Genomic DNA, 25,421 nt, shown 5'->3' on the forward strand with positions numbered 1-25,421 from the left:
ACACTATAGTCCAAGAAGAGCTTTTTAGAGGTCCAGCTTAGAACATGGACAAAACCTACATTATCCAGGAATAGACTAACAGCCTTCCAAATATCCTTCATAGATTTTTCTACATAGGTTTTTGATAAAAAGTGGTCAAAAGGCTATTCAGGGATACCTTCTCAGTCAAGAGCTTGTGGTATAACACACTCTGCATTGCTGATTAAGAGTAAATCCACATACTTCAAAAATTAGCTGCCCAAGGACTTTGAGTTAAACATAGTAGATTGACTACACACATTTCTGCCTCAACCTCACCAAGATCCCACTAAGATGAAAATAAAAGAACAGGAAAGTTGGGAGAGGTAACATTAACAGACAAAAAATATGAATGAAATTTCAGGAGTGATAACTGACTCACTTGGTAGAACAAGAGGCTGCATGCAGAGAAGGATGCCAGGTTGCTGTGGGCTGTGGGAGGCGAGAGTTCTAAGATGTTCCCAAGATTCCTGCCCCCTGGTGGATACACGTTGTATAATTTCCTCCCATGGAGTGTGGTTAGAACCTATACAATTCAGGTTCCTCATGAGTTGACTCTGAGTTAATAAAAAGAAATATTATCCTGGTGGGTCTGACCTAATCAGGAAAGCACTTCAAAGGGGGTCTAGAGGTAAAGACATGAGGCATCAGCAGATGCTCTTTTTTTTGCTGACCTTGAAGAAACAGGCTGAACGGAAGGGGGCCTCAGCCCTATGACTGCCAGACCCTGAATCTTGCCAACAACTGGAATGAGACTCAGAGGAGACACAGCTGCAGCTGGCTCAGGGATTTCAGCCTAATGAGACCCTGGGCGGAGGTCGCCACTAACCTGTAACTGGACTCTGACCCATGGAAAGCGAGGGGTGATAGATCTGTATTGTTTTAAACAGCTAAACGTCTGATTGTCTGTTATGCAACAGTAGAAAACGAGTAACATGGACCAAATCATCCTGAGGACCCTCTGAAAAGAAAATAAGGAACTAGGGGAAGGAAGGACAGGACAGAGGTGACATCAGACACAGGAAAAAAAAAATGTCACAAAAAGACCAGAAATAGAAAAAAGATAAAATGATCAGAGGAACAATTCAGGAGGATCAGCATCTAAAAATAGTTCACAAAAATAGAACAGAGAAGACCAGAAAGGAAGTTGTCGGGCAAATAATAACATAACTTCCGAGAAACAAAAGCCACCCATCTCCATGCTGAAGGACCCATGGAGGGTCCAGAACAATGAATGATAGAGCACTCTAGGGCCAATCACTGTGAAACTTCACAACGGCAGGGCTAAGAAGATTCTGAAAGCTTCCACAGAGAAAAAAATCAGTATACCTAAAAAGGAAAAGGACTCAAAAAGGCACTGACTTTTCAGTGACTCTGGGCATCAGAAAGCGTTGGAACCAGTCAGTTTCCTGGTTTGCTGCTGAGTAAGATGTCACCTTAGGGGAGAGTGAGTGAAAAATTGATAAATAATAAACCAAAAGAATCAATCATCTTTCCTGCCTTTCCTGTTTAAGCTTTATTTTAGGGCAACTAAATAGTTGACAAGGGAAAGCTCTTCCTGTAAGTTCTACATAAGTAGAAGGCATGGTAGATTTTTTTAATGCCACTTTGCAATCTCCGATGAAATGTGTGCCTGAGGGGGAGGGTGTAGCTCAGTGGTAGAGTGTAGGCTTGGCATGCACAAGGCCCTGGGGTCAATCCCCAGCGCCACCATTAAATAAATAAATAAACCTAATTACCGCCCCCCCCCCCGCCACATACATACACAAAATCACAAAAAACAAATAAAACTAAAACTTTAAAAAATAATGTGCCTAGAAGACAATCATCAGTGGGTGTAAAAGTCATTTGGTGAAAGGTTCATGGATCAGGCGTCAGACACCACTTAAGCCAACTGGTCAATCTGCCTCAGTAAAAACGGACCAACCAATCATCGGTCTCCTGATGGGATGTCATAACGGGCACACAGCACCACCTATGACAGCTGGGGGGCTGGAGGAGCGGGCACTGCTTTCTCCAAGGAAGGCTGACCAGGAGGCGCCCAGGCCGAGTTGGTGTATCAGGCACCGGTGAACCGGGCCCAGAGAACGCCGGCTGGGGAACCAGCTCTGGCCGCACACCGGCAGCTGCGAGGATGACCGAGGGCAGAGGGAGGAGGAAGGCCAAGCCGCGTGAGCTGTGAAGGGCCCAACGGTGAAGGCAAACATGGTGGGAAGAAGGGAGGCAGCCGGGGCCCCAGGGAGGGGCGCAGAGCGCAGGACGAGGGGAGAGTCTGGTTCGTCTGTTTGCTTTGGTTCTTTCATTCACTGATGGGAGACAGAGCTGGATGAGAAGCACCGACCTGAAGAACCAGAGCAGATGCGAGAGCAGGGGGGAGGGCAGCAGAAGGCCCCGCAGCGAGGGACCCGGTGGCCCAGGGAACCCCAGACTTTCCTTCTGGGGACACGGAGGGGGAGCTGATAAGAGCAGGGCACTGCCCCCACCCAGCACCCTGAAAGTGCACAGAGAGCCCAAGGTGAATCTAATGAACAGAGTCCCAGCACGGTCATGGGCCTTCACAGCTCAGAGGCCGGAGCCTTCCCGCCCCCGTGGTCAGCCAGAGCGCCCACAGATGGACGGCAGGACACACCAACAGCACAGACGCCCCACTGAACGCACACAGCAGGGACTGGATAATGACCTGTGAACAGATGACAGGCAAATGAATACTGTCTGATAGCATCACTCCAGGCTTGCACCCCAGAACCATGAAACAGCTCACAGCGGTCAGGCCCTGTTCTGACCCCGGGAAGTCAAAGTGATCCCCCAGTACACTTGGCTGAGAGGTCTGTTTTCACTTCTCAGATTTGCTCACGTAATTCAGGGCTTGTATAAATGAGACGGGGCCCCACAAGCTCACACAAAGGGGCGGTTTTCCTTAGCATGTACAAAAGGAACATCCCACGAGAAAACAAAAAATCATCCCACCAGGATGCTGTTTGGACAAACAGGGAAAACCTCGCTCCCACCACCGAGAGCAGGTCTGACCACACGCTGCCTGATCTCGTAGGGAGAGCAGTGCATCAGTCACTGTCACTCACACCCCAGGACAGGCATGTGACTCCTGGAATGGCAGCTCCCAAACTCCCAAATGGAGGGCTGCCAACACTAACACATCTGTTTTTACAGAGAAAAACTTCCACACGCAATTTAATAAGGTTTTGCTGAATCCTTAAGTGAAGTTCAAGGCTGAGCAAACAGCCCAGCTGAATTCAGCCCCCGACAGAGAAGAGCTTCTGGCAAAGCCAAGTGCCATGCACAGCAACACCAAGGCAACAAAACAACCTGATTATCCCTCGATTCTGGGTCCACACCTGGGATACAGGTAACTGTTTCTAAAGTGAATATTGATGGCTTAGGGTTTATAATATTTATTCAAAACATGGGTGCTCACCACATGCTCATGGACACTTGGCTTCATCGCTCCCTTTACTAAACTTAGGACACTTCTCAGGCCTAAGTCCCCGCCAGCCTGTTGGCTGGTAGCTCCTCTCCCACAGACAACGGCACCTTCTGTTCACTTGGTGTCCGGCTTCCACCATCCAGGTGGTCTGATCAGAAGACACTCTGGAACATGAGCTTAAGTTCCCACAGGTGGTGACTTCTCCCCAGTCATTTACAGAAAGAAACATTTGCGCCACAAAAGAAGGATTTACCATTGATAGTTTTTACAGAATTTCACATCAGAAAATGTAACAAAGTTTCTCATCCATGCAGATCCACCTGCAAGCAGGGTAGGATTTAAATGAACAAAACCCAGGACGGCCGCCCCGGGACGTGCGGAGACGGGACAGGGCTGCAGGCAGCCTTGCTGTACTCAGGAGTGAGGTCTTCCAAGGAGAAAGGCGACAAGGGCCCAGGTAGTGACCACGCCACAGACTCTGCAAGACAAGGACAGCGGTCAGCGGCCCGGATGGCGTGGGCTGGCCCCGCGTGCGAGCCGGGCGGGTCTGAGCTGACACGGCCTCGCCCCACTTCCTCCCCAACTTAGTTGCCCCTGGTGTTCTCTTCTCTCAGCGCCAACAGCACACATTGCCCCTTGAGGTCATCTTTCCTAGTGATTTACGTTGGAGGGTGAGAGGAGGAAGGATTGCCCAGCAGCCAAGTTTTCTTCAACAATACAATTTTGGCAGACACGGCTCCTAACGGAAAGCCCACATCCTTCAGAGCTCAGTGAATAGCAACTCTGTCTTTCCAGTTGCTCAGGCCAAAGATGCTGGATTTAAACTTGACCCTGGTCCTGTCTGATTCCGCTCTCACCACCCCCACTCCCCTACACGGCCACCAAGCAGTCCAAGCCACGACTGACCATGTGAGCAGTGGCCCAGCTTCCTGAAGTCCCCCTGCCCTGTGTCCTCCAGTGTCCCAGCACACAGACAGAGCGACGTGTCATCCTCTGCTTAGACCCTCTGATGATCCAGCCTCTTCCGAGGTCCTCACCTTCAACCCTCTCCTTGACTGGAATCCACCTAGTGCTCTGTCCTCGTCTCCTTGCTCCTCTGTCACCTCGACGTACCAGGCGCCTCCCTTCTTTGAACAGCAACCCCCCAAGACCCCCGCTCCACCTCCTGACCCCACCACCTAGCACACCGGGCAGCTCAGCTGTCTGTCACGTGTGACCTCCCTCTACGACCCGAGCTCCACGAGGACCGGGCTTGGTCTTTGTCACTGACGAAGCCCTGGGCCCAGGACAGGCCCATCCAGCAGATGCTCTGCGTGCACGCGCTGAACGTTACCGCGTCACCTGCAGGTCCCTGCACTCGTCAGCGACCTCTTTACAACCACACCAGCTGGTGAACGTGCTTGACCCACTGGACAGTCCAAAGCCGCCTCAGCCCGGCCACTTACTGTAACAAGCAGTTGATGTTCGGGGAGTGTCTCCAGTACCGGTACAGGGAGACGCGCAGGGTCGGGTGGCCCCTGTACTCCTTCAGGACGCTCCGAGCACTGCCAACACAGGGGCTGGGTCAGGCGCGGTGCCGGGCCTGCTTGGCATGGCCGCAGGCAGAGGCGGGCGGCTGCGGGCGGGAGGGGCAGCCCAGAACCTCGGCACCTACTCCTTAAACTTGTTGGTCAGGAGCAGGAACTGGCTCCGTGTCAGTCTCCTGACGTCGAATTTGCAGAGATTCTGAAACTCGCGGTAGACTTGCTGCTCGCTGACCCCACGCCAGCTCCTGACACTCAGGATGAGGATGGGAGGTCGGATGCTGGGATAATCTGGACCAGAAAAATTCTAGAAGACAGAGAGTGATCTTCTGTCTAGAAGACAGAAGACGGAGATTTTCCCCAGTTCCCACTGACCACCTACCCAGTTTGAAAATCCTGAGAGACTAGGAGAGGCTCTGTTGGAGTTGGTAGCGGGGCGGGAGGGAGGCAGAGGAGAGAAGGGGTTAAGAAGCAAGTTCACATTGATTCTGGCAGGAAAACACAACAAGCTTAGCAGGGCATGAGCCCCTCTTTGACTCTGAGTTTGGCTGTCATCACAACCCATCTAAGACACCCCAGAAAACCCGGCTGCATCCCAGCACCAGCCTCTGAATGAAGGAAAAAGCAAAAAGAAGTCTACTTACGATCTTGGGGACCCCGGCTCGGATAAGATTCACCTGGTTCACATAGGGCGCCAGCACATCGAGGTAGAGAGGGAAGGAGGGCTCAGGCATGGGCACAGAGCTACGTGGGCAGAGAACACCCCCCGGTGCTCAGGCACACGGGCGGCCGTGCACGAGCCCCAGCACAGCTCAGGTCCAGGGACAGGCGCTGCCTGAGACCACCCTCCCAGCCTCCCTCACAGCTTTGGGGGCTTATATCGGTGCGCTCCCCCCAAATGACCAATCTCCACAAGCTCTCGCGATGGCCCGAGCCAGAGCAGAGCTTCCAGGGCCACCACCCATGGGCAGCAGTTTGGTAGAGAGCCCTCCGTTGACAGACACGAGCCACAGGCTCAGAGAACGAGCGAGTGGATGCTGCTGAGAGGAAGAGAAGCTTTCTCACCCGGCAGGACACCACCCTTGATGCCACATGGCCGTCCCTCACCCCACAGCCTTGTTGGACCAGCAGCCCCGCCTCCCCCCAGACACCACCACACCCCTGAGCACGGGCCCCAGGAGAAGGCACCTGGCTCTGGGCTGCTACAGAACTTCTCTAAACCTGGGAGGGTTCTTAGGTTGTGAGGGTTAAAGGCAGTTAAGGACCCAAGGCCCAGGTGCCAGGGCACTGACAGGCCCCGGGGCTCTGTCCAGCACGTGCGGACCGCCCAGTCAGAGCACAGGGAAAGGGAGGACGGGGCAGAGATGTTCTTAAGCTATAAGCCCCAAGTCAATGTGTCGTCGGCTATTTCTACACATAACACCATTTCCCAAAATGGACACGTATGAGCAGTACCCAATTTAACAGGGTACAGTCTAAAAATGTTTCCAAGTCAGCCCCAAAGAACTCAATTTTGATTAGCTCCTTCACCCAGCCTGCTAAATCCTGTTTACCAAATGTATGCGGCAAGAGCGGTGCCACAGGGACGCGTAGCTCAAGTGTGGAGCTGGTTCCTCTAAGCCCAGCACTGTAGGCACCTGGGGTGATGCTGCCACGAGCAAATGCATTTAAGATTCCACCTGGGAGTTTTGAGAATCTCTCCCGTGTGCCTCATTCCAAGTCACTGCTTCTCCCCAGCCTGACTGTGTGGACCCCAGGGAGGGATCACTTGTTGACCTGAACACTCTGTCCTCCCTCACTGTGATTTACACGACACAAGAAAACAGGAGAGTGACAGACACAGCAAGCACACCTTGCTGGGAGCACTGAAGCAGGTGATGGAACCTGAGCCTGACCCTTCTGCCTCGCTGTTTGGCAGAACATTTTCCCATGGCCAAGAGACCAGGGTTCCAGGACCAGCCCCGGTGGGGAAGGCCGGGGCGGCGAGAAAGGCAGCCTACAGAGGAAGACCGCTTCCCCTAAGTGTGTCCTTACACAGCAACATCCGCATCCTCCCCCTTCGGGAGCCCGGGTCTGGGGGCTCACCAAGTCCTGCCACTGATCAGGGCACAGGAAGAAAGGACCACTCACCCGTGCACTCTCCAGAGAAGCAGGTGTGCCACCCTCAAGAAAACTGGAAAAAAAAGCTAGAAATGTAACAGACAATCAAGGCTCAACCTGATCGCCTCATCAAAACATGCAAACTCAGGCTTTATTTCCACATGTGCAACCCACCTGGAAGTAAACGGAGGGGCTGGGAGGTGGGGGGGCATGAGTCTCCCTTTAGGACAGCAACTCTCACCTGATCCGCAGAGGAAGGCATCGTACGCTGCTTCATGGGGGTACTTTGTCTCAACTGGAGTGTTTTCCGGAAGCAGGAGAGACAGTCAAGCAGCAGTGAGCACACAGCCTGGGAAAGGAGCCTCCCCTGCCACACCCGCCCCAGTTCCACACCCGCGCCAGCTGTGCGCACACAAGCAGCCCCTGCTGCTCCTCCAGAGGCGCGCACCCTCCTCAGACGCCGGCGCCATCCTCGCCAGGGTCCTCCCCACGGCGCCAAGAGCACCCACGGGAGGGGTAAGCAGACAGCTTCCCGGCAGACTAACCACCACGTCGGAGGGGAGCTGGCGGCCCCCGGGCCCTCCAACGCCTTCCAGAATGGCTCCTTTGGAGGGAGGGGGTTCTACGGAACATGGCTCAGGAAACGAAGCCCCCACCACTGCCCACGCTGGCCGCGTGGAGACCCGGCCTGAGCCCTGGCCGCTCAGTGCCGCGCCAGCCGCGGAGGGGCAGGTTTGCGGGGACGCACCGTATTTCTCACATTTGCTTGCGTGAATAATCACTGGCCCAGAATCCTTCGTGGGATTCAAGTCACTGTTAGAAAAATAAAGAACGTTCATTGAGAACAATCCCTTCTTCCTCTCCCTCTTAGGTTAACGTAAGTAACTGGAATCATCACTGGAATTAAAAAAAATAGAGGCCTCAGCACGGTCAATGATGCTGGGGGTGCAGAGGAAGGAACAGATTTTAAGAACACTTAGGGACTAAAACTGACAGGACTTGACTAGAAGATATAGGTGGCCCAGCCCTGGGGCCCCTTCCGGGTCTCGGCTCTGGCCCGCGGGTGAATGGCGGTGGCACTCAGTGGGGATGCCTTCCCTTCATTTGTTTTCCAACAACATCTCCTAGTGCCTCTCCATGTGCTTAACATCTCAGAGCCCTGTTTTCTCATCTGTCAAATGGCACATGCCGATGCCATGCAGCAGCCACTGGGATCAGGCGGACCGTCAGCAGCAGCCGCAGCAGGTGACGCTTCGTAAGCGTGGACTAAGTGCCAGCACGGCCGTGAGTTCTGCCCCACACGGGGCCCCTTTAATCCTCAGGCTACATTGTGAGTTTTGTGCAATGACTGCCTCACTTCACAGATGGTAAATGCGAGGCACACGGATTAAGCAGTTCTTACCAGGTCACTCCCAGAGCTAGTGAGCGGCCAAACTGGGAACGCAACCCAGGAAGCTGGGATTCAGAGCCTGTGTCTTGAAAACCAGGCTCTCACACCTGCACACATAGTGCCTGGCAGCGTAAGGACGGAAAAGAAGTCCTCCAGGCACGGAAGGTGCCTGGAGGCCACGTGGTGTCTGGGTCAGTGAACGAGGTGCCTGGGGCTGCCGAGGTCTGGGCACCAGTGGCACGGAAATGGTGGCAGCAGAGGCCGAGGGGGTGGATTTGGTCACCCAGGGACACGGTAATGAGCCAGAAGAGGGCTGTGGAGGGACCCCTGAAAGATGGAAGGGACACATGGAAGAACAAGGGCCTGCAAGGAAAAGATTAAAAACTCACTAGAAGAGAAGAGAAACCCAGGAGAGGACACTACAGAAGGTGAGACAGGACAGGGCCCAGGGTGTCCGGTGCCAGACAAGGTGACACCTGAGCACCACCACCTGCCACGCCTGTTCCAAGTGCCTTCTGTGCATCGTCCCATCAGCTGAGACAGGAGACGAGTTTGCACCGGGCAACCACCCCAGACGGAAGGGAAGAACAAAGATGGAGGTAGCAGGAGTGTAGAGCCGCAGGGCTCCGTAGCTCCAAGTCAGAAGAACAGAGGCTGACGCAGAAGGGAACGACAGAGGAGGAGGCTGAGGCCACAGCAGGTGGGGCGGGCTGCCGAGCGGAGGGAGGGTGCGGGGTCCGGGGCAGGGAGGCCAAAGGAGCGCAGCCTGCCCTGCCTGGGCCCCGCACATGGCGGCGGTCCTGTGCGCTGGCTGATGGGAGAGACAGTGGCAAAGATGACAGTGCTGCAGAAATGTCTAGAGGGGAGGAGAGGCGGGTGGAGATGCCTGCCTCTGGCCTCGTACTTATTTCTTAGAAATGAGGACCAGGAGGGCTGTCTGAGAAAGGAAACGAGGAAGCATGAGGGGCCGGAGGAGGCTCTCACTTTAGAAATAACTGCTACCGTGAGTAGGAAAGATCGGGGGAGGGTACGGCTCAGTGGCAGAGCACGTGCTTAGCACAGGGGAGGTCCTGGGTTCAATTCCTGGTACCTCTGCTGAAAAAACAAAAGCCTAATTACCTCTCCTGAAAATTTAAAAATAAATAAATAAACAGGGACTGGTCTTCCTACAGGAAGGCCAGGGAGGTCACTCATTCACTCAAGTACGTCCACAATGCCTCGCCCTACTGCAGGCCCAAGAGAAACAACAAGGTGCAAGAGAAAAATAAAACCTGGAGCTTCTCACTCCAATAGTCAGAAACAGATCAAAAGGAAAATAAAAGCCTGGCCAACAGAAAACACGATATAACTAAATAGCTGTAGGCATTTTTCCAGGCCCCCTCCCCTCTAGAGCAAGATTTCTCAGCCTCAGCACCAGGGACGTTCTGGGCTGGAGATCCTTTGAGTTGGGGCCTGTCCTGTGCACCCTGGCCTCTACTCACTAGCACCCCTGAGCTTAGCACCACGCACATCTCAGCATCACCAAACGTGACCTGGGGAGCAAAGTCGTCCTGATGGGGAACCCCTGCTCTATAGCAGCTCCGACAACCAGCTTCCTTACCTGTTCAGGATGTCGTGAAGCTCTGAAAGACTTGAAACCCTTGGGAAATTCAGTTCCTATAATTACGGAAGACAAATTAGACTAAGACATTTGTAGGTTTTCTTATTGTCTGTTCAGGTATTACCAAACGGCCATTAAAATCACCTGGAAAGTGCTAATCCCTCTCTTCATACATACCTACTCTTATTCCTTAACTTGGATGTCAGGGTACATAGTGTCTTCGGGTTTCCTATAAGGGACCTGACAACCCAGCCTACAAAAAACCTGCCACAAGCACACCTCGCACCATCTTCCTTCAAAGACAAGTGTTTAAGGGGTTTGAGAAACTCAGGACCCCAAGGCACCAGACTGCGACCAAGGACACATGTAGGGCAGTAGGCACTCTAAAGGACCTGCCAGGTCCCCCAGTCCCAGCATTCACCTCGTCCTGTGCAGAAAGGAGCACGTGCTGGTTCCCGCACGTCAGGCCCCGTGTCCCCCCCCTTCAGCTGAGGACCCCGCTGGGTGGAGACAGGCGGCCACAGAACCAGGGCTAGAAGCACACGAGGCCCAGTAAGAAGTGTGCCTCTGGGCAAGGACGCACCAAGTAACCCAGGCCCATTTGTGTGGCTCCCTTAGTGAACGATTAGCTTTGATCAGCTTAAGGCTTTACTGAAAACACTGATCGGCCTCTCCTTTCTCTGTTTCTCAGTTTAACATTGAAGCAGCAGTTACACCAGCTGGGTGCTTCCCTGCTCCACGTGCAGTGCACAACCCCCGCTGCAAAGTGGAAGTTACCTGGCAGCTTCAGAATCAGCCCCTCTAAACCAGAGAAGCTGCGGGTGGGGCCCAGGTCTCAGTACTTAGCTTCCCAGGTGACTCGAGTGTGTCATCTAGGTTGAAATCCCATGACCCTAATGCTCAGTAAACTTTTCCAAGAGGGAACTCCACCCCCTAACCCTGAAGCTCGTCTAGCGTGTTGCAAATACTCCCCAGGTGTGTGCCAAGCTCGAGATCAAGCTGTTCTGTTGTCCATCTAAATAAGCACGTGAACGTTACACAAACGTGGGAACTCGAATAAGAGAAAGAAAAAAATCACATGTGAGCCAGTAAGACTCAGAAGTGGTAAAGCAGAAGAGGAAAACCAATACTGGTTGTAAAATACAAGAAAGGGGTTCAAGAAAAAACTTTTAAAGAGCGAGAAAGCTAAGTGTCACTGGGACAAAGCTCTCCTTTCCCCGAAGCAACGCTTACCTTCCAGATGTCCTTTGTCACATTCTTGGTGTCGATAAGAATAGGAAATAGATTGTGGATGTTCAGCTTGAATTCATCGTAGCTTTCTGAAGGAAAAAACCCAGATAGTCAGAAGTGAGTTTGTTAGTAAAAGCGGGAAGAAATTCTCCAATCTGGTTGTCACCAACTTGGGCTAATAAAGCAAATAAAACAATAGGAATTGAAAATATCCTTACTCCTAATCATGAAAGATTTCTAAATCTCAAACCAATCTGCCGTCACCATTTGAAACAGCAAGAGCCAAAAGGTTTTCCATTTTTCAGGATACTGTCTATTGCCAACATTAGCTAATGCAGTTTGCAAAGTTCTAGCCAATGGAAACAGGAGAAAGAGGTGTTACTGGATAATGTGAATATCCCAACAGATGTGAAATTATTTGTAAATGACTATTCAAAGGAAAATCCAAGAAGTTAAAAAAATTTATCAGGGCACTTACAATTTTAAACTTTTAACTGGCATATTTATCAAAATTATACCTGCACAGAAGGGAGGGTATGGCTCAGTGGTAGTGTGTGCTGAGCATGCATGAGGTCCTGGGTTCAATTCCCAGTATATCCATCAAAAAATAAACAATCCAATTACCTCCCTCACTCCAAAATTATACCTGCAAGTAGTTTAAAGAGGTTTATTGCAAGACAAACCAAAATCCCCCCACTATCCCTCTTTTCATTGTCCTCCCCTTTCCTATTCCCCCAAAGCAACTACTTTTCAGTTTTTCCTTCTGGTGTTTATTCCCATCTCCCTAAATAACATGCTGATGCTGCTAGGGGACTTCCTGCTTTGGGGCACTAACTGCTGACTCCCAGGAGGTAAGATGATTGTTACCTGTTCCACCGCCAGCCCCTCCTCATTGCCAGCACCAGCCCATTACTTGCCAAGGGGCCAAGTGGCCTCCTCCAGTGACTTCCTCTCTGGCAGTTTTTGTTCCAGCAATGTTTTTGTTCATCTGTTTGTTTAGTTTTTCAGTGAGTGATCGTTAATTTTACCCCTAATTCTCCCCCAATACTCTCAGTGTGCTCAAACTGAGGTGTTTTATCATCTTAGAGAATCTCTCCTAGAACCCTCTTTCAATCTATACTGGTGTTCTCTGTACCTTAGTTCATTTAATCCCAGAGCAACTTTGATATCGACACTATCATTACCCCCATTTTACAGACAACGAAACAGAACAGGTACGTCACAGTAACTTGCTCACGATCACACACGACAAGGGGTGGTGGAATCAGGGCTCAAGCAAGACTTCTGAATGCATGTGTTTTAATGCTCCATCACACCGCTGTGTCAAATGGCATCAGTCACGGAGAAGACTGGGACAGCCGTAAGACAGTAACATGGCCTTTCAAATGATACTAGCTTAACGACACAAATAAATGCTTCTGATAAGTGAAAAAAAGCCAAGCAAAATCAAATAGTGTGGTCAAATATGTAAAAAGCCACAACAGAGGAAAAGCAAAAGTGTTAGGATTATAGCTGAGATTAAAAGGTAGCTGGTCTCCTTTGCACATTTCTGATTTTGCTAAGTTTTATACAATGAGACTGAACAACTTCAGCGGTGGGGGGAGGAATGTTAATTCAAGTGTTTTTCTCCCTGAGGACGTCCCCCAGCTCCAGGAGGATGGTAACAGGCTCCGAGGAAGGAGGAGGACAGGTGTGTCCCTACCTGGGAGAGGCCTGAAGAACTTCTCGTGGAGATGCAGCAGATCCATCATCATATTATGTCCCACTAAGGGCTGCTTGGAGGAAATCGACAGGTGAGAGAAATGAAATTTTAAAAATAAAACAGACACTGTAGACTAATCACTGTCTCTGGCAAAGGGTGTAGCATTAGAATCCACTGTACTCCGACAACACGGTCATTCCATCCCCAGCTGCACTCCACCCCCATGAAAGGGAGCTGGACTGCTTAAATGCCAGAAAAGCAAGCAGCGAGTCGGAGGGACTTGAAGCCTGGGCCACAATGGGCATCCAAGCTGTGAAGCAGATACATGCAGCCCCCGGGTAGCTTCAGGTCAGTTAGTACTGAAATACCCACGTGCCTGAAAGAAGCAAAGAAGATTGATTTGGGGAAAGACTGTCCCTATGAAATATTACTATCATCATTTGGTGAAAGCAAGGTTAGATCCACAAAGCCAGGTAACAAAAAGGAATCACTCATCTTAAGGAAACTTAGTTTACCACTGAAGGGCCTGTTAGTATCTATAGCCAGAAATGCAAAAGATGGCTAAGGACCGAGAAAAGAGATCTTTTTCCTGCCTTCTGGGCTTTCACCAGCATCTGGAAAAACACAGAGAAACCCCTTGCAGAGAGGAGAGTCTTCTCCTTCCAACAGCTCTCTCGATCACAAGAGGTGTTCTCAAGATACCAGCGATGCTGTTTACTCACTTTCTTCACTATCACCTGAAAGGAAAAGTAGACAAGGTCCTTGAATCCTGGCTTCCAGGGAACGAGGCCAAAGAAGTGGTCCTGCAGCTCAAAAGGAAGAGGGGAAAAAAAGCCTTTCCCAGAGGTCAGGTCTGGCTGAACAACAGAGAAATGATGAAGCCACCGAGGTGGCCCCACTCCAGGTGAGAACTCACCCCGTGTTCTCTCAGCATCGTCCAGATGTCGGGGAGGGCCTTCCTCAGCACAAGCTGGACCTCGAAGGCTTGGAAGCCTGCAGCAGGGAAACACATGGCTTGCACAGACCCCCGCAGACCCTGGGATGGCAGCCCATGCCCCGAAAAGCCCGAGAGGAAGAGCAGCTGAGAGATGGCTGGTCAAGTGGAAGGCCAGCTCTCAGGTGTACCCAAGCCCACGAGGCCGAGCAACAGGGATGGCATGGCATGGTCTAGGGCAGCTTTCTGAAAGTCCCTGATCTCAGGGCCACTCTGAAATCGAGGACCCCAAAGAGCCTTTGTGTGTGTGGGTTCTCGTTCTTGATACCCACCATGTCAGAAATTAAAACCACACAAGAAATTAAAAATTGCAAAGTTTAAAAAATAAGCCCATTATACTTTTGCCCTTGATTTTATAACATCAAGCATCGGTCATCTGAAAAACACTGGTTTGCTGAGTTACACGGGTCTTCCCAGTGTTCACACGTTACACACCATCAAAAGACACTTGTACACACGGCCACTGATCTCATTAGAGAAGACTCATAAAGCTGTCAAGCTTATGGTGGCAGACGCAAGTATTCCAAAATTCCAGTTTCTGACTAAAAGCTCAGATTTCATCTCTAGCAAATACTGTGAGTTAGTCTCCTCGAAGCAACAAGGCTTACTTTTTCACTTGAGAAAATGACTGAATACAACCAAGTCTGACCAACCACAGTTCAAGTAAAAATTATATTCCATGAGGGGGTGAAAAAAAAAAGCTAGTTCAGCTTTCAACACAGAAACTTACCTAAGTGCTTTTCCTCAAGCCAACCGGTAAGCAGCAGTGATGTTTCACGTGCGCTTATTTCTTTGCACGTTATTTTAAAAGATGGGCAATCAAAGGTTGAGATTTAATAAAACTAAGAATGACTATTTCACAGAGAAGATTAAACAAAATTGGAATTTTTTTTTAAACCATAAGTGGTAACAAAGAATACCATGACCACCAAGGTGGTCTGAAGCTCCCGCCCTCACTGTGCCGAGGTGCCAGCCAGTGTACCCACCAGCACTTCAGGACCATCAGTGCAAATGGCACGGTGACAATGGGGAGTGATAGCTGATTAATGTTTTGACTAAAGTTATGATTTTGTGAACCCCTTGGAAAGAGTCTCAGAGACCCCTGGGGCCCACAGACCAGGGCTGAGAACTGGAAATCTAGGGCATGTTCATTGCGATTCCACATTGTACTGGGGGGCAAAATTCAGAGATTAACAAAAGTAAATATAGTAAGAATCCACAGGGCACTGAGGATTGGGATAAAAAGGATGGCTCTGGATGGAACTTTGCTGCCTCAACCTTAGATTTCAGAATGGGATGAAAATCCTTCAGCCTCTGAACTGGGGTCAGGGCTTGATCTAAGCACAAGGACCTCACGTCTGCTGAGCCAATGCCCCGGACCCACGGGAGGAGAAGGGATGCTCCCCGACCCCCGGCGCGTGACAGCGACCAGTCCCAAGGTTCCCAGGCCAGGAGTCACCTCCTGCCTACCAGCAATATCAGGGAGGGTCATCCAGTCGCCTTCCTCAGCCAGGTCCAGCCAGCGCGTCACCTCGTTGATCACCGCCTTGATCTGGTCTTTGTGCAGAGAACTGGAAGTGGGCACGTGAGTGTGGAGATGCGGGAGGGGACAGTGCTCACGTGGGAGGGGCTTCTGAGGCCTTCTGTCTTAACATCAAGATCTCAACAAGGAAATGGGCCCAAAAAGACCACTTCTTTCCCGAGTCTTATTCTGCAACAGGAAACCAAACACGTGGCCTCTACCCTCCCACCGGCCACACGAGCACGCCCATCTCCTGCCGCTGACAGGCCAGTGGAGGGACAGGCGCTGGGAGCCAGCCAACACTAAGCAACGTTATCAGGCCTGAATCTCAATCCAGCTTTCAGAGGTGAAAAAGCACTGTCTGGTGAAATGAGGGAAAGGCAGGCGCTTTGGGAAGCACGTCTTCTCCTGCATTAGAAGCAGAAGGACGTGATGTTACGTTGAGAAGGGGAAAGACTTTTCTCCAACATTTGAACATAACAGAAGGTTAAAACTTCAACTTGTTTTTCCCTTACAAAAGCTGTATTTTTATATAAAACCACGAACAAAAATTTTAAAACTCCAACATTACATAATTATTTGGACCAGATAATTGTGATGTTCTAGAGTTTAAAACTGTCTGATTTAACTCCCTTCATGATAAAGGCAGACTCTGAAGCCCAAAGAGCATAAACACCTGGCTGAAAACCACACAACTGGTGGTCAGCAGGGCCTGCCTGGGCCCGGGCGGCTGCTCCCTCCAGCACACAGGGCTGCGGCTCACACATGGCCCCAGCGCTGCAGGCCCGGGAGTCAAGCAGGACAACTGGAACCGGGGACCAAAGGAAAAAGGCAGAGATCCTGCCCTTGGGGAACACAGCGGGGTCAAGCACATGGAGCAACATGCCGAGGAATGTGACACACGGTCAAGCTGCCTGAGACTTACCTGAAAAATCCCTAAGATCACATGGAAGGCCAGCACAGCATCTCACGTTGAGCCCAACAGAGCCATTTCCCCCTTTAGCACTGGGACGGAGTTCCTGCTTCTCTGAGTGCCAAACTAAGTCAGTTCTTAGGGGGCTGGGATATAGCTCAGTGGTGGAGGGAATGAACTCTGGGGTTCAATCCCCAGTACTTCCATTTAAAAACAAAACCAAAAAACCCCCCAAAAACCCAATTATAATAAAATTGAATAACTTAAAAAAGTCAGTTCTTTTTCCCCATCATTTTAAACACTAAAATCACACTCTATGCAGGGAGATTTCTTGTCTCAGGTGTAAGAATGGAATCACCAGCACTTCAGGCTACTGTGTTTGGCTCAACACAGGCCAAGGAAGCCACACTAGCTAAAGGAGACGGTGTAAGGTCACCACGTTCTGGACACAACACGTCTACACACAGGAAAGCCAGAAACACAACAGCAACAAAGAAACCCACAAAGCGCCCAGAGAAGCAGACTTACCTGCGAACTCTCCAGTTCCCAGTTAGGATGCTGTGTTTTATTGTCTTCTCCTGTTCTTCGTTCATATATGGGATTCCTTTTTTGAGAAACTAAAACAAGGAAGTAAGTCAGAGGCATCCTCCATGCCAGCAGCAGAGTGGAAAGAAACTCTGGTTTCGCACAGGCAGCAAGGGGAAGAGGAGGTGGACTCAGAGGCCAGGTGGACCAGATGGCCTTTAAACCCTTTCCCTCCCCACCTCTCCTCTGAAGCCATACCTTGTTATAGTCGAAGCCATACCGATTCAAAAACTGAATGCTGGAAGCCTGGAAAGAGAACTCTGAATCCAAAATCCCAAACGTTGTAGGGAAGAGAAAGAAGTTACACGAATGGGCTACATACCTAGGGGGAAAAAAAATAAGGAGAAAAAGGTGGAACCATTTTTAAAACTCTGGCTCACAGAGCCAGCCTCAGAGTGGGCTCTTCCTTTCATTTGAGAAGTACAGCCACGTATAATTACAGTCGGCCCTGTGTCTATACATGGGTCCTCCACATCCCAGTTCTTTCACATCCCGGGACTCAAACAACCACAGATCATGTGGTGCTATAGTACATATTTAGTGAAAGAAACCTGAGTGGGCCCATGCAGTTCACACCCCAAGTCATTCAGGGTCCACCACATTTGAATGTCAGCTATGCTTCAACTACTATGACTGGTACTGAGGGCCAAAAAAGAACAGCAGAGATCCTGCCCCACCTGGGACCAGTGGGGCTGCCATTCAGCACCCTGTCTGTTGGGGCCTGGGGGCTACACCACCCTCATCAGAACACTGTGTTAACTGCAATCCTGAAGGCGATATAAGAGACAAGGAAAAGAGTAAAAGGACACCCAAAGGTACACAGGTGCTAGAAAAGGCCCCAGGAATGGTGCTGCCCTGAGAAACCTGAAGGACCAGCCAGTATTGGGGGGGGGGGCACAGAAGCAGGAGAGGCCATGGAGCATCCAGGGCCAAAGTGGTCAGAGCCTGAAGCAGAAGCTGGAGGTGGAGCAGGTGGAGAAAATAAATGGGCAAAAACTATGTGTTTTGTCAAAGGTTTTTATACATACTTGCTTGACTCTCCTTCAATACTGGAGAACGCTGACAATCCTAGAAGAATCATGGTAGAGAGAATGAATACCAAAGAAAAGCTACCAGAAGTTAACTACAGAAAAATATTTTTAGCAATACATGCACCCAAAGATACTGTGTAGGCTTTAAGATTATCTCTTAAAAAAAAGAATAGATTCAAAACATGAGAACTGTCAAGTTGTAATTCACAGTGAGATGACTAAAATATCATTATAAATGTTACCTCAAGCATGGAATGCTAAGTTGACATTTTTAGTTTTAAAACTAACCAAAGGAAACACTATAAACTATGAAGATTTATCCGTTTCATTGCTTTAAGATGTCTCTGTTGCTAAAAAGACCACAAAGTGAAAAAGACTTGGAAGCAGGGGCAGAACAATAGAAACGTGCCCCAGTGCCGTTTCCCATACTTTGCAAAGAGTGAAGAAAAGCAATCACAGTAGAAAAGTAGCAAAAGACAAGGATAAAGAACAAAACACACACAGGTGTTCATCATTCATAGCAAAAGAATCAGTAAAATGTCTCATGACCTCTTTTTGTAGATAAGGTTTTATTGGAATACAGCCATGCTAATTCATTTGTGTATTAGCTGCAGCTGATTTCCCCCTTAACAGCAGAACTGAGTAGTTGTAACAGAGACCATATGGCCTGCAAAACGTAAAATATTTAGTCTAGCCCATCACAGAAAACGTTTGCTGATCTTGTATTAAAAACGTAAATCAGGATGACAATTTTAGGTCATTTTTCCTCTCCCAAGTGGGCAAAAAAATTTAAGATTGATAATACCCAGTGTGAGTGATGGAAACAGGCACATTCACTGTTAGTGTAAGTTGTTGGAAGAGCAATAGTTTGGCAACAAATCAACACTTCAATGCACATACACTCTCCTGCTATAAGTATACCAAACATACATGCCCACAAGCGCACAGTCATATATAAATACCAAGACAATCAATGCAACCTTGTTCCATTACACACAAATGGTACCCACCATATGCATCACTAGGAGTTGGTGCCAACAGATACAATCACTTCGGAATGCTATGCCATTGTTAAAAATGAACAAGAGATCTGTATAAGCTGACACAGAAAGATCTCTAAATGCCATTAGTGGAAAGATGCAGAACGTGTTTATAGTATGATCCTGTTTTGTATGTTTTCTTTCAGCAAAAATCATACACACACATTTTTCCTGAAAGATAGTACGAGTTCCTTAATGTTGATTTAGGCATGGAAACTAAGGTTCTGCTTATTTCAAAGCATTAGGTCTTGTAGGAATAACACGGTCAAAAACCAAACAAGCATGCAAACAGCCAGTATCTCAGAAAGGCGCCAAAGCTGTTGTACCAGTGGGAAACACAAAGACAATAAAAATATCCCCTTCAGTAACTCAAACAGCTGAAGATTAAACTCACCTATCTGACAGATTGTGAATTGCTGAACACTCTGACGAGTCTTTAGATACCACTCTGACGGCAAGTCAAAAAGACTGCGGAAAAACAGGCATCTCAGTCCACAGGCAATGAGAGCCGAACCGACTCCACGCTGAATGGCCACCTCTCTACCAGGGGCTGCATCTTTCCTATTACAACAGCTAGGCAACACTGCCAGCGTTTCGTGGACAAGGGCCTCAACCTCCCCACAAAATGTTGCCCTGCCCGCCCAATGCCAACACAGGGCCTGCTGAGAAACAGTGCTGGCTGGCTGGGGTGCCATCCAGCAGGGCACAGAAGAGCACCCCTCCAGCACAGCTCTAAGGCAGCTGGAGCTTTACCTGATCTGCTGGGGCCTGGACAGGTTAGAACGAAGGCCTGTGAATTCTATATCCAGACCTGCAAGGGAGGCAAAAAAGACAAGAGTCCCGGGGCACAGAACACTACCACCTCCCTCATGCTGTAAATGCTGTAGGTGGCAAAGGTACTGGTCACCTTCTTGGTGCTCAAGAGGCCAGATGAGGTCAAGAAGGGAAAACAGGGAGACAAAGCAAGGACAAGCCAGGCCACCCCGTTCCACCTGGACCACACTGGGGGGCAAGGGTGTAATTGCTGCTTAACTTCCCACCGCCCAGGCCCGAGAGGGAATCTCTGTCCTGCTCAGGGGCCCTATTTGAGCCTCCTGCGGCCTGGCGACCACCCGGCTGGGCCTCCCCTCTCCGCCCTGTCCCACCCGAGCCACATCCTCCGCAGGCTCGCCCGGCCAGGGGGCTCCGGCGACGAGGCCCGCAATACAGGCGCCTTACCCAGGAAGTCTGCGCCCAGGACGAGCTCCTGCAGCAGCGGGAGGCTCTGCTCGAACTCGTCGGCGCCCAAGTCCATGGCCACGCAGCTCGGCCGAGGGCGCCCAGTGCGGCCACGCGCTGCCACGCGCTTCCGCCGCGCCGCCGCCTTAAAGGGCTCGCGCGGGGGAAACGCAACGCCCCCGCGCGCCACTGGCCCCGGGAGCCTCCGTCTGTGCCGCCCGGCTGCGCTGGCCACCGCCCGCGCCCAGGTGTTTGCCCCCAGGTGCTTGCCCTTAAACACTTTGCCCGCTAGGGTGAAGGGTTGCTTAGACTCCGCCTTAGCAATCAAAGGCCGTTTACCCTGCTCCGCGGCGATTCCTTTGCAGTCACTAAAAGGGCAGAATGCCATTTACGTAGACCTAGAACATGAAGAAGCATGATAGGAAAAAGTAGAGCCTGTGAGAGTAAAAACAGTCCAGTAACAGCACCTGAAGGCACTGCAGTAGGCAGGTACTGACTGCAGCTGCAGTAGGGGGATGGGGGCCACCTCTTGTCTGTTTTCAAAATCAGCACCTCTCAACGTGGCAGTCACTGCCAGTGTTGGGCTGTCCGCATCCCCTCCCCCACACCGCATCTTTTCCCTATTTTGTCTGCATCATCTCTTTCTAATACCTTGTTTCAAACTTGCCACACAAAGCCCCAAGAAGTGAGGAAACTGAAGGAATCCTCGGTACGGAGATGATCTAGAACAATCATACTCCTTGCAGAAGAATCCCCGCCTATAGCATCGCAGGTGAACCCTATTTTTGTCACTGTCAATTTCCAAAGCCACACTACTCGTGGGCTTCTTTACATCCTCCCTTGAATTCTGACTTGTTTGAACAGCCTTCTAGAACTGTGGTCTTCAAAGTGAGATGCTCCAATCTTTAAGAGGAGGGGAGAAAATATTAGAACTATAATGTATACTTGTAAATGCCTCCACTGGAGTATTTATTGATCAAAAGGGGACTGCTGAGCCATTGCATTCTGAAGGCTCCTCAGAATCATAGTTCTTTAAAATGTTGGTGCATATTTATTTATTAAAAAATATATTGAATACTCAGACATGACAGTAGCCATGTTGTTTCACTTCTGTATAAGATAAACATACAATTGGAGTACACATTCTAAAATTGGGGGGAAATGCTCTAGAAACCACCTGAACTGCTTACTGAGACTTCTCTTCATATGTTTCAGAAACAGTTAACATCTTATTTTGACTTAATCAACTCATTTAAGAGAACTGCCATGATTCCCTTCTACCTCATTTCAGCTTTAGACTAACTTGAATACACTTCAAGCTTCATCTCCTAACAAATTTCCACTTCATGGCAAACTTAGCACATACTAACCCTGTCCCTATCCTTTCCTCGCTGCACTCCTTTCTTCTTTCAGATCTGGTTCTGCCTGTTAGGAACCAGAGCCCAACTGAGGCATTTGCCCCTCTTATCTTCACATTACTGAGTCTGTTTCTAATAAACTGATACTGACATCTCCTATTAACACCTCCACACCCTGAACAGCAACAGCTGCCATTTGCTGAGACCACCCACTCTGAGCTAGCCACGGTAACAAGTGCTCTGCATAAACCTCCTATGTGTACCCTTGCCACAGTCAGCTCAAAGGTGGAGAAAATTTCATATAGCCAGAAAGTAAGAGTTTACAATATACCTTTATTCTTTAACTTCTAAACAACATTTAATTTGTCCTTCAAAAGTTAATTATAATTGGCAACAGCTTTTCTCAGATAACTTCTCTCATGTCTCAATAGAGAGGAAGAATTTAGCCCTTGATTTAAAACACACACACAAGGGGAGACAGAGAGGACCTGAACTACTAGCGACACTCTGCTGTCAGACCGGTGTATGGAACGTCCAGGCCGGCGGTTCCTCCTGATGCTGTCTTCAAGTGGACGAGTAGCTGACAGCTTTATATTTACAAGTTCCGAACAGTGCTTGTTTCATTCATAGATTCTCCGAGGCTCCTGCAGCACCACACCACCTTCTGTCATAGCACTCTCTAGTCGTTTGAACTGGTTTTGAAGATGAGGAAAGAAGGAAAAAACTGAATCAGCTGACAGTAAATAGTTCACTTCCCAAGAGAAAAAGAAGTAAACTGATTTGCTCCTTGCTAACTTCCTAGCCTACACTGGTTTTTCAGAAAGTGATCTTAATAACAACATAGACAAGAAAAAAGAGGATGAAGAATGTCAAAGATTAGTAGCATTTTAAAATATCATACAGACAAGATGTTAATATATGAACAAAGAAGTAGTGCTCAACGTTACGATTGTAGAATCAGTCAAGTGGGTTTGAACCCTGCCCCTGCCACACTGACTGGGCAAGCCAGCCTCAGCTTACTTTATACAGAAGCAGGAACGCCAGTCCTGATGCTATGGGCTGCCGTGAGGATGATGTGAGGTGACATACATCTGGATACTCACCGTAGGGTCTGACACATGGAGAGAACTTAGTAAGTGGAACTATTATTATGTAAGTATCTGATGTCAAGAATTAACCCAATACCTTTTAAATAAGTACAGGAAAACAAAAATACCGAGTCTGAGGCTGCCTCCCAAGGAGTTGGTTGGTAGACCATGAAGTTGATTCCTGCTTCTAAGCATCGCTCTGCCAGCACTCGTCCCACACTCTCACAAGCCACCACGTTTCTGGTACTATAAAGGTGCCTTTTAATAGCCCATTCACGGGTGGATGCTGAAACCACAACCTGGCCACTGCGGTGTTCCACAAATGCTTCTACATGATGCTGAGTCCTTATGACTCTCAACCTAAATGAGGTGAGAAAATAAAATCATAAAAGAATCCTAAAGATAAATGACCTCTGGTGAATAAATGCCTAAATATTTCTCAAGAATGCAGTGTTTGGTTCATTTACATACATAAGTATGTTATGGTTCAACATACTTAACCTGGATTTTACTTGGGAAAGGTGTTTTTCTCTGTCTTTATGAGGATATCCTCAATAATAAACAAAATATTTCTAGTTAACTTCAAATATCCAGGAGAAATTTGGTATTTGAGAGCTAAGATTTATTTACACAGCATCCACTTTACAACCGGATTTGAGGAGGCAGAGCTAAGTTGCTGACGCTCCACTGGATAAAGATATACTTACTCTATGCTTTTATTTTCCAGCTAACACCAAAATAAATGTAAGATGAATCAAAGACTTAAATACAAAAATAGAAATCATAAAAGTACTAGAAGACAACATGGGAGAATTTTTTTTAATAATCTCAAAGAAAAGCCTATTTAACTATATCAAATTTTTTAACATAACATCAAACTATGTCATATGGCTTAAAAAAAAACAAACTGACAAAGTTTCCTGCATGGTAAAAAAACCAAAAAAACAAAACAGAAATGAAATCAAAAGGCAAGCAATGAAACAAAAAATATTTTAAAATCATATATTGTTCAAAGGGCTAATTCCCATAATATGCAAAAAGTCTCCTATAATAAAAAATGACCAGTAACTTAACAAGCAAAGAACCTGGACAAACTGTCCACAGAAAAGGAAAATATTAATAACTCAAACCCATGAAAATATGGGAGGAAAGGATCTGGCACATTCTTTAAATGAGTTGATGAAAACCAATTGTAGGGCACCGTGCACCGCTCTGTGGTCAGTAACTAGCAGGCTTAATTACCTGTGCCAGAACTCCCGGGAGGGCCACACTGTCCTCCAGCCCCGCTCTTTTCTGGCAAAAGCCAAGAGCTCCAGATTCCGGGGGTTCCGGTTGGTGAACTCTGGGGCAACAGCTTCATTTTCCACAACGTCCGCTTCAGGCTTCACCGCTGGCTTGGAACTGGTTGAGAGAGCCGCCACCCCACATCCTAACAATGGAAACAACCACATGGATCTTAAAAAATGACGAATACGGACAAAACAGGAATGTGATCTAAGTTCTAACTCCATCCTCTCCCCTGTCTTCGTACCCTGGAAGAAGGACAAAAGGTATGTTTGCTCAGGGGATGCAGGGGGAGTCATCATAGACCTGGTTCTTAATTTTCTACTAGTGTCATTACAATGCTGTTCTCCTTTACTTTTCGATGGGGCATGTGGAATATAAAATACGACTTGCATATGCACATTGTGCAGACCCTGGGGAGTCTGAGAGAAGTGGGGAGATTAATTACCCGGGTTCCTGCAAACCGAAGACAACTCCCAGAGCCGCGACCGAAGCGCCATCGCTGAGGAGATCGCAGCCGAAGCCTCGGACAAACCTCGTCTCCTTTCCTCAAGGGTGTCCCAGCGGCTGGCCGGCCGCAGCCATGTTAACTCAGGGAATAGCCTCAGGATCACACGGGTCACGACGCCTCCACCCGAACTAGCAGGCCCCACGCAGCTGAGTGGTGGAGAGGGCAATCTGTCACTTCCGCTCCTCCAATCAGCGCTTACGCTGGGGAGCCCTCAGGCGCTGAAGCCAACCAATCACCTCGTGGTAACGCACTTGGGGGCGGGGCGCGACCCGTTAGGTTGAGAGACGCCGAGTTGACTGCGTCCTGGATACCAGGTACGCAAGGCTTCTCGTTACCTTATTTGCGCGCTCGGGTCACAAAACATAGATCTTTGTTGGACCCACACACACCCCAGGTGGATACCGGGAGAAAACGGGACAGTGCGAGACACACAGTTTTCTTTTCAGGAAGGGTGGCTGTCATTTTCCTGTATGGCCCATGGAAAACGCTTGCCCTGTCCCACCCAGGTTAGGGTCCCCAAGGTTATACTCGTGAGCCCGGGAACAAAGCCTGCGCACCAGCTCCTACATTTAAGGAAAACAAGGAAGCCAGTTTATAAACTAACATTTAAGACTCGCTCAGAACACCGGACTACCTTAGACGACCCCACCCCTTACTGCCGTCACACTCCAAGCCCCGCCCTATCAACCACCTTTTCTAGAAGGCACTAGAATGTGCAAACGCGCACGCGCAACCCGGGCTTGATCCGAGTACCATCTTCCTCAGGGGTCCGAGATCCTGACTTCCGTTCTCCTACCTTCGCGCCCTTCTCATTCGCTTTCTAATTGGGCAAAAGTGCTAAGCCCGCCCCCTTCCGGCGCCTCGCTTCCTGC

General features: G+C 49.2%; 2 protein-coding genes across 3 annotated transcripts; both read right to left on the reverse strand.

Moving 5' to 3' along the window:
• Positions 1 to 3,708: 3,708 nt before the first annotated feature.
• On the reverse strand, positions 3,709 to 21,854 carry PNLDC1 (PARN like ribonuclease domain containing exonuclease 1). The gene is made up of 19 exons (XM_064486508.1): positions 20,309 to 21,854; positions 19,844 to 19,901; positions 19,485 to 19,558; positions 18,048 to 18,087; positions 17,218 to 17,341; positions 16,963 to 17,051; positions 15,470 to 15,570; positions 13,922 to 13,998; positions 13,599 to 13,742; positions 13,006 to 13,075; positions 11,307 to 11,392; positions 10,074 to 10,129; positions 7,832 to 7,896; positions 7,325 to 7,378; positions 7,114 to 7,156; positions 5,628 to 5,727; positions 5,115 to 5,290; positions 4,906 to 5,004; positions 3,709 to 3,938 (listed from the first exon to the last, which is right to left on the reverse strand). Exons 1-19 carry the CDS (start codon positions 20,694 to 20,696, stop codon positions 3,875 to 3,877), a joined length of 1,908 nt encoding a protein of 635 aa, XP_064342578.1. The 5' UTR covers positions 20,697 to 21,854; the 3' UTR covers positions 3,709 to 3,874.
• A 125-nt stretch (positions 21,855 to 21,979) lies between these two features.
• Positions 21,980 to 24,663, reverse strand: MRPL18 (mitochondrial ribosomal protein L18). Of its 2 annotated transcripts, none has more exons than XM_064486509.1 (4): positions 24,487 to 24,663; positions 23,997 to 24,183; positions 23,032 to 23,114; positions 21,980 to 22,358 (listed from the first exon to the last, which is right to left on the reverse strand). In XM_064486509.1, exons 1-4 carry the CDS (start codon positions 24,536 to 24,538, stop codon positions 22,291 to 22,293), a joined length of 390 nt encoding a protein of 129 aa, XP_064342579.1. In that variant the 5' UTR covers positions 24,539 to 24,663; the 3' UTR covers positions 21,980 to 22,290. The 2 variants fall into 2 exon arrangements, with proteins under 2 accessions (XP_064342579.1, XP_010991681.1); XM_010993379.3 differs by having other exon boundaries at positions 22,883 to 23,114; positions 24,487 to 24,656.
• Between the last annotated feature and the right edge of the window lie 758 nt (positions 24,664 to 25,421).

Source organism: Camelus dromedarius, chromosome 6 (assembly GCF_036321535.1).
Source record: "Camelus dromedarius isolate mCamDro1 chromosome 6, mCamDro1.pat, whole genome shotgun sequence".
Lineage (NCBI taxonomy): Eukaryota > Metazoa > Chordata > Mammalia > Artiodactyla > Camelidae > Camelus > Camelus dromedarius.